Below are 8,349 nucleotides of genomic sequence, written 5' to 3' on the forward strand. Positions count from 1 at the left end.
CCCCCCCCCATCCCGCTGACCCCTCCCCTGCCTCTGGACATCGTGGTCACCCCTCAGGGTGAAGGATTGCAGCACCAACATGAGGGAATACACGGGAGGATGGGTGGTCCCCGGGGTGTGAGGAAGAGGGGTGAGAGGGATGGGGGGAGTAGGGATGGAGAGTCCCTGAGCTGGACCCTCCCCAGGCTCAGAGGGGAAGGGTTGGAGAACACCCGTGGTACCTTTGGGTGTGTAGAGGGTCTGTACCCAGGGGGGGAGTCCCTGGTGGTCTGTCTGTCCCCCGGAGAGATGGTTATGCCAGGATGGGGACAGGGACACGGACATGGACACGGACACAGACACAGGCTACCAGCCACCCCTCTGGGAGGCCAGAAGGGACACCAAGAGACCTGCACCCACCAGCACAACCTGGACCCTGTGGCACGAGGGGACAAAGGGGCAGGAGCTCCCCTGGGGAGACACCTGTGAACAGTATGGGCAACCTCAGCACACACCTCGGGAGGGGTCCTGCTCCTCCCACACTGCCCAGGACCCCTGGGTGCCTGTCAGGCCCTGCAGCCCCCATGCAGGAGGGTGGTGCCCACCATTCTGTGCCTCAGTTTCCCCGTTGTGCTCAGCAGGGCAGGGTGGGACCCCCCGGACTGAGAGCAGCCAGGCCGGAGCACCCCCCACCCCACACGGCCCCATCCCCGCGCACCGAGGCCGCGGCGCCGGCGTGTGCTCAGCCCAGAGGAATGTGCCAAATCACTCCCAGATGTGCTCGGCGGCCGCTCCGACCCCCCCCCGCACCCCCACTGGGGACCCCCGAGCGCCCCACGGGGGGCTGAGCCCATCACCGGTCAGGTCCCACCCTGCCACGGGACCCAGGCCCAGCCCGTGCCGCGGCGTCGCAGTGCCGAGGCCCCGTCGTGCCCCAGGATGGGCAGGAGGGCAGCGGGTGCCAGGGCGCGGCCAGAGGTGCCACCAGGACAGGGTGGCTGCGTCCCCGGTCCCGCCGAGGTCCCACGGCCCTCGCCCGGCGCGGGCCCGGTGGCGGCGCGGCGGGGTCGTGTGGGGTCCTGCCCCGCACCCCCGGCCCCGGTGCCAGGCGGGAGCAGCCGAGCGGAAAGGGGCTGTCAGATGGAATCTGGGTGCCGGCGGTGACGGCGCGGCGGGAGGCGGCCGTGCCCGCCACGTGGCCGCTTATGTAAGGAGAGTGCAAGGGAGGACAGCGAGGCGGCCGGGGCACCGGGGACACCGCCGAGGGGACACCGGGCCCCCGCCGCGCGCACGGGCGGCCGCGCGGCCGGACACGCGCCCGCGGGGCTGCCCACGGCACAGCTGGGCACTGCCCGGCCCCGTGGGCGCAGCACGTGTGTGTGCGGGGCTGGGGGACGCGGGCACACGTGTGCGGGGCTGGGGGACAGGATGGCGGTGGCCCCTTTGGCCTCCCCACACCGCCGCTGCCGCCCCGGTGTCCCGGGGTGTCCCCTCGCTGCTGTGGCACTGCCAGCTCGCGGTGACGGAGGGCCCCGGCGGGAGCTCCGGCACCCACGCGCTTGGATCCGGCTGCGCCATTGATTTTTCATCCACTGCAGCAGAGAGCAGAGCCAGGGCTGGCGCTGGCACGGCCAGGGGGGACGTGTCCCCCACGTTGTCCTGCTGTCCCCGTCCCCACCTGCACAGCCAGGACACTCTGGGGACACTGGGGACCCTCCAACCTTGGCCACCACGGCCTGTCTGACCCCGGCGTGGGGGTGCCCCCGTGCCCTGCCTGCAGCTGCCTGTGCCACCGTCACCTCACCCGGCACCGTGGTGGGCACAGGGGGATTTGGGGCAGCCGGGGGGACACGGGGCACGGGGGCTGCGCCTGCGTCACCACCACGTCACCACGGCCCCACACGCTGCCAGGCGCTTCCTTCCTGACACCGTCACCGTGTGCCACATCCCCACGTGCCGTGGGGCTGCGTCACTCCCCGGGGCCTTGGCACAGGGCAGGACACGACTGCCACAGCCTGTGGGGAGCCGGGGACCCCTGGGCAGCCCCCGCCCGGCCCAGCTCTGCCCACGGGCAGGAGGACACGAGTACAGCCCCACGGCCTGGTGACAGGTGGCAGGGCCGCGGTGCCTGCTGATCTCACAGCGTGGGGAGGGGCAGGGACAGGGTCCCCCCCGGCCCCCTGACGTGGCGAGGGCGCAGGGACGCGGCGCAGAGCGGGCACAGCCTGGGCTGACCCCGCCGCCCGCCCGTGCCGCCGCACACGTCCGACACATGGCAGTGCCGGCTATAAATAGCGCCCGGCAGCGCGGGCTGAGCCTGCCCGCGGCCCTCGGGGCTCCCAGAGCCCCCCTGTGCTCCTCTTGCTCCTGTTTCCCCACTGCTCCCCATGGCCAGTGGCAGCTGGGGGGCCCTGGGTGCCCCCAAGGTGTCTCCCGGCCTCACAGGGAGAGGGAAAGGGGGTGGGAAAGGGGGATTGCCCTGGGATGCCCCGTTCCATGGCGGGACCCAGCAGCCTCACCAGGCTCCGCTTTGTCTGTGCCCTTGTCCTGGGCACCCAGTGCCAATGTCCCCATGGGGATCCCACAAGGCCACGGAGACAGGGGGCAGAGCCAGCATGGGGCTGGCACACAGCAGGGTCACACCATGGGGCCAGGGGGAAACTGAGACACATTGGGGACCCAGGAACCCCGTCCTGTCCTGCCCCCAGAACCCCTTCCCTGTTCAGGAGCTGCTGAGGGGGCAGCCAGGGGTCCCAGGGGACTGGGTGGGATGGTCAGAGGTGGGGTGTGATGGGGGATGGGTGGCACTGACAGAGCCTCGTCCCCTCCCTGCTCCCCCGCCTGCCCAGAGCCCACCACACCCCCCCGAGATGGGGAAGCTGCAAAATTAGGTCAAAGCGTCCATTATTTAACAGAAACGAAGGAGCTGCAGCCAGGAGCGGGGAGGGGGGGGGCTGAGGGGGGGCTGCAGCCCAGGAGAGGGGCAGGGGGAGACAGGGATGGGTCCCCACAGCCCTGGGGAAGGGAAGGACCAGGGGGGCAGTGGGGGGAATGGGGGGGCAGGAGCCAGAGCTCAAACAGAATGACTTTATTAATGGCAGGACATAAAGGGGTCCTTGCTGTCCCCCCACCCCTGGCAGACCCTGCACCCCCCTCTGCCCCTGCCAGCACCGGGACCCAGAGCAGGGCTGGCACTGGGATGGTTCTTCCTGCAGCCAGAAGGGCCCAGAAGGTTCTGGAGGGCCCCGGAAGGCTCAGAAGGAATCAGGAGCAAACACTTCGTCCCTGGGTCATGGCAGGAGCAACAGCAGACCCCAGGATCACACATAGGGGTGGGAACAGGGCCAGGAGCACCAGCACCCACCACTCCCAGCTGCAAAGGGGCTGGGGGGGCTGCAAAAGCACTGGGAGAGGGTCTTCCAGCCTCCTGCCTTGGCTCCCACAGATATCATAATATACCATTAATAATATTAATATATTAAAAATATTAATAAAAGAACCCCAGACTGAGGGCCCCAAGGCACAACTTGACAAGTGTCCAAGGCTTCGGGAGCCATTTCTCTGTCCCAGCCACAGCACTGAAATCCCCCCCCGGGGCCATGGGGAGGGGGCTAATGCAGCCCCTGGGCCAGGATGCTGCCCACCAGCGCCGTGTCCTGCAGCCTGTGCTCCAGCGCCGCCTCCTCCAGCTTCAGGGAGACCTGGGAGGGAGACAAGGGACGCTCAGCACTGCCCTTGTTGTATCCTGCCCTGGTCTCACCACCAGACCCTGCCACCCCCTGGTACCTTGGCCAGCCGGGCCTCCTTGGCCCTCTTGAGCTCGAGGATGCCGCGGGACTCCAGGAGGGTGACGAGGGACAGACACTCAGCCTGGTCCACGGCGGGGAGCTGCTGCCTCCGGCACACCTGGCTGTAGGTGTCGTGGAGCTGGGGAAGGCAGGGGGGCGTCACAGTGGTGGAGTCACACCCCAGGGAGACCCCCAGGGACACCCACCCGCTGCCCAGATCCAGCCCCGAGAGGGTCCTGCTGCCACACTCACCTTGCCCAGGGTGACCTCGCGGGCGCGCAGGTGCCGGGAGAGGAGGAGCAGGGAGCAGAGCAGCACCTTCTGCTGCAGTGGGAAGGTGTCCTGGGCCCCCCGGGGCCCCCCCGCCAGCCGGTCCCCAAACACCTCCGAGAGCACCCGGGAGATGTGCAGGAGCCCCACGCGCTTGGGGACGGGGGACACCGGGGAGTCACCTGTGGGACAGAGAGGGGGGTGAGAAAGGGAGGCGGCAGCGGGGAGCAGGTGTCCCAGAAAGGGACCCCAGACCCCGGTTAAGGCCAGCCCAGAGGTGCCCCCTCAGGGTTTTGGCTCCGGCAGCACCAACTCACCCCCGGGCAGCGGCTTGAGCAGGGTCTGGCCTCGCACCTCCAGCTCCACCACCTCCACGGCGCGCCTGGGGAGGGACAGCGCTGAGCACCGGGCAGAGGCACCTCTGGCACAGGTACCCCCGGTGCAGGGGACCCGTGGGGGCTCACAGGGGCCATGCTGGCCCTGGCACTGCCAGGTTTTGGGGCACACACTGACCTGCAGACATCCAGGGCCTTGCGAGCGTCGCCGGAGACCGCGGAGACCTTGCGGGCGCAGAACTGAAGCGCAGCTGCATCCAGGACGGGGTCACCGGCCACCTGCCGAGGCACTGGGGCCATCAGTGCTGCCCATCACACAGGCAGAGCCCCCCCATGCCCTCCCCATGTCCCCACCTGCCCCAATAGGATGGCAAAGCCCCCCATGTCTCCCTTGTGTCCCCCCCATATCCCCACCTGCCCCAGCCGCTCCTGCAGGATGCGGGTGAGCTGCTCCTTGGTGTAGGGTGGGAAGTGTAGCAGGCGGGGGCTGCCGGCCGGGTGGGCTCCCAGCCTGGCCAGGCTTCGATCTGTCAGGTCCAGGGCGTTGGCCAACCCTGCAGGGCGAGGAGAGGAGGAGGATGAGGGCTGTGACCCGAGGAGGCAGCGGGAGGGGAGCGCAAAGGCGACCCTCCATCAGCCCCCTCAAAACGGGGAGGGTGCCCAGGGGGGCAGTGCCACACTCCACACACTCACCCACGAGGACGAGCCTGGAGCTGGGCAGCCGGGTCCACTCGAAGAGGGTGTAGAGCACATCCTGGCCTTTGCTCTCCAGCTGGTCCAGCTCATCCAGCACCAGGAGCCTGCAGGGGGAGCGCAGATGAGTCCCCACTCTGCCCACCCTCCCCTCAGAGCACCCTAAGCAGAGAGAGCTGCTGCCAGGCCACCTCTCCCAGCATCCAGGGGGAACCCACACCAACCCCCAGGGATGAGGAACTCACACCATGGGCCCCTGGGCCGTCAGATGCTTTTCCAGGCTCCGGATTTGCTCCCGGCCAGTGGCTGTGGGCAGCCCCAGGTGCTGTGCCAGGGCAGGGAAGACACCGTGGGGGCTGCCCAGGGCCATGCAGTTCAGCACCACGGTCTTGCTCCTGGCCAGCTCATCCTGCCAGGAATGGGAATGTTACACCAGCTGCTGCCCCCAGCCCCCCAGAGCAGCCCCCTGGCCATGGCACAGACCTTGCAGTCGAGCAGAACACGGCTCAGACAGGCTGTTTTCCCAGTCCCGGGGGCTCCAGACACGTAGAGGCTGCCGGGCCGGCGGCCCCGGACGTGCTCCCGCAGGAACTGCCGCAGGATCCCGGTCTCCCGTTCCCGGCCCTGCAGCCGGTCAGGCACGGCCACGTGCAGAACTTGCTTGGCCTGCTGGTAGCAGGTACCTGCACAGGGAGGGACAGGGCTCAGGGGGAATATGGTGCTGCCAGGACCCCATCCCCATCCCATCCCAATCTCCATCCCAATCCCAGCTGTATCCCCATCCCTGGCTCTATCAACACATCCCAATCCTCATCCCTGGCTCCATCTCCATCCCCAACCCTATCCCCACACCCATGCCACATTCCAATCTCTATCTCATCCCCATCCCCATATTCCCCAGTTCTACCCCCATCCATTCCCTGATCCCTGCCCACACTCACCTTCCTGCCGGAAGAGCCTGGTCCGAGGGTTCTGCCCATTGACCCTCGAGCTCCGGGGGGTCTCTGGCCCCCCACTCCTCGGGGTCGGTCCCGGGCTCTTGGGCTGCTCGGGGGAGGCCGGGGGGTCCCCGAAGAGCAGCCGCCGGCCCCGGTTCTCCTTGCTGCGCTTGGCCGGGGAGCAAGGCAGGGCCTGGGGGACGTTGCAGAGGTTCTCGTCACCTGCAGGGGGACAGGGAGCGGTGACCGGGCCGCTCTCCCTGGGGGGCTTTGTGCTTCATCACCTCCCAAACCCCGCGGGAGCAGCTTCTCCTCCCAAAATGGGGGCGAAGCGCCAAACGCAGCTGGGCCAGGGATGGGGGTGGGAGCCGAGCCCATCCGCCTGCCCCGGCCACCCCAGGGTGAGACCTCCACCCTGCAGGGGTGGGGAGGGGATGGGCCCCCCACCATTCCCGGAGGATCCCAGGGCAGGGGGCAGGGGGGGGAACTCACCCAGGCGCTTGCGGGGACTCAGGGGCTGTACTTTGGGGCTCAAGGGCTGCGCTGTGGCCCGGGCCGAGCGTGTGCCCGGAGTGGCCTGGCCGGGGGAGCCCGAGGCCTTGGGGCGCGGCGAGGGGCCGGGGTCGCTCTTGGCCGGAGGGGCGGCCCCGAGGCGGCGGGCGCTCCTCGTGCGGGGGAAGCCGATGGTGGGCTGGCTCTGCGGGCTGCGGCTGCTCATGGCGGAGGCTGCAGGAGGAGGGAGACAGTGGTTAGGCGGGGGGAACCTCGGTCAGACCGCGGGGACCCCCAGCCCCGTGGCTCCCGGGCACCCCCCCAGCCCGTCCCACAACAGCCCTGTCCCCTATTTCCGCCCTCGTACCCCCCGGCACGACCCTGAGCCCCCCCGACCCCCACAGTCCCCCCCGATCCCTCGTGTCCCCCCTGACCTCCCGTGTCCCCCCCGCTGCCACCACCGACCTTCTCGCGCCAAATCAGCCCCGGCTCCGCAGTTCGCGCCACCAGCCCGAGCTGGCCTCGCCCCTTCCTCCCCATTGGCTGCGCTGCCGCCGCCACCGCCAATCGCCGCGTCCGCAGGACGGATCGCAACAGAGCAGCCAATCAGCGAGCGCGCCCGAGACATGGCGGAAGGCGCGCGGAGCATGCTGGGAGCTGTAGTCCGGACGGGACCAGCGCGCCCAGTAACCCCCAGCCCGCCCCCGCGTGCTCCCAGTGCCTGCATCTCCCATCCTGCCTTCCCAGTGCCACCAGTATCCCCCATCCTGCCTTCCTGCTGCCACCCAGTCCTGCCTCTCCCTTCTCCCAGCACTCTCCACCCTGCCTCCCAGCACTCCCAGTATCCCCCCCTTCCCGCTTCCTGTGCTCCCAGTTCCCGCACCCGTCCAATCCCACCTCGCCATGCTCCCAGACCATGCAATCCCGCCTCCCCATGCTCCCACTGTCGGATTCCCAGTGGTCCCAGTGCCACCAATACCCTCCACCCTGCCTCCCAGCACTCCCAGTACCAGCCTGGCTGCAGACAGAACGCCCTACCCGCAGCCCTTGGGGCCATCACCCCCCCAAAAGACAAGAGGGGTCCCTAGGTACCCCCCCTTCTCCAGCACCCTCCCCCCAGACAGTGCCCTTGACATCATTTATCACTTTATTACTTTTATTTAAATGCAATTTCCAGCTCCTCCAATTCCCTCTGTTCCCTCTTAGGAGGGACCCTCGCTCCAGGAGGGGCAGAACCGTGTTGACCCTTTATTTAACCCAAAGGGCAATGCTGAGGGGGGTCATCCTCCAGAAAACCCCCCCCAAACACCCCTCACCCTTCACCCGCATTGCTCCAACCCCAACAGGGAAAGGTCCATCGTCATAGAAAAAAAAAATCACCCAAATCAACCCCAAACCGTTCTGGGGGAGGTGCAGCCCCCCTGCAGCCCCCGCCACCTTCTTCCTACGGCGCTTGACAGGTACAAAGAGATCAGTAACTACGTTAGTGTGACCCCCCCGCGGGAACACGGAGAGTCCGGCCGGGACCACCCGTCGGACAGGGAGTGTATAAGGCAAAACGTCACTGGCTCCCCCAGGGCCCCCCCCCGTGTGCCCCCTGACGCGTCAGAACCAGCACAAACGGCCCCCCCCCGGTTCCCCCCCCAAGATAATTAGTGTTTTCTTGTTAAAATGCTCGAGTTCGGGGGTTCAGCGGTGAAAGCCGAGGGACCCCACTCCCCCCATCCCAGCCTGGGGGGGAAGTGCCGGTTTTAGAGGGGACAGGGATGGGGTTCCCCCTCACCCAGCACTGTCGGGGTCTCCCTGGATGGTCCCACTCACCCCCCCCCCCTCTACTGGCTCCTGTGCAAAAAA

At 68.1% G+C, this 8,349-nt stretch overlaps 1 protein-coding gene across 1 annotated transcript; it reads right to left on the reverse strand.

Moving 5' to 3' along the window:
• Positions 1–3,133: 3,133 nt before the first annotated feature.
• CDC6 (cell division cycle 6) lies at positions 3,134–6,939 on the reverse strand. Its single transcript, XM_027701483.1, has 12 exons — positions 6,930–6,939; positions 6,496–6,729; positions 6,007–6,225; positions 5,549–5,748; positions 5,311–5,474; positions 5,066–5,172; positions 4,787–4,926; positions 4,551–4,651; positions 4,355–4,419; positions 4,020–4,219; positions 3,766–3,906; positions 3,134–3,680 (listed from the first exon to the last, which is right to left on the reverse strand). The coding sequence occupies exons 2-12, from the start codon at positions 6,719–6,721 to the stop codon at positions 3,591–3,593; spliced, it is 1,653 nt and encodes a 550-aa protein (XP_027557284.1). The 5' UTR covers positions 6,722–6,729; positions 6,930–6,939; the 3' UTR covers positions 3,134–3,590.
• Positions 6,940–8,349: the final 1,410 nt, after the last annotated feature.

The sequence above is a fragment of the Neopelma chrysocephalum genome, unplaced genomic scaffold (assembly GCF_003984885.1).
Source record: "Neopelma chrysocephalum unplaced genomic scaffold, ASM398488v2 Primary Assembly neopelma1_158, whole genome shotgun sequence".
Taxonomy (NCBI): domain Eukaryota; kingdom Metazoa; phylum Chordata; class Aves; order Passeriformes; family Pipridae; genus Neopelma; species Neopelma chrysocephalum.

What these genes read in the sequence shown, in the direction of transcription:
- CDC6 (XM_027701483.1), bottom strand. Translation starts at nt 6,721, where the DNA reads ATGAGCAGCCGCAGCCCGCAGAGCCAGCCCACCATCGGCTTCCCCCGC. An exon ending in GCGAGGTCACCCTGGGCAAG is followed by an intron (nt 3,907 to 4,019) that starts GTGAGTGTGGCA and finishes TGCCTTCCCCAG; the next exon opens with CTCCACGACACCTACAGCCA. An exon ending in AGGAGGCCCGGCTGGCCAAG is followed by an intron (nt 3,681 to 3,765) that starts GTACCAGGGGGT and finishes TCTCCCTCCCAG; the next exon opens with GTCTCCCTGAAGCTGGAGGA.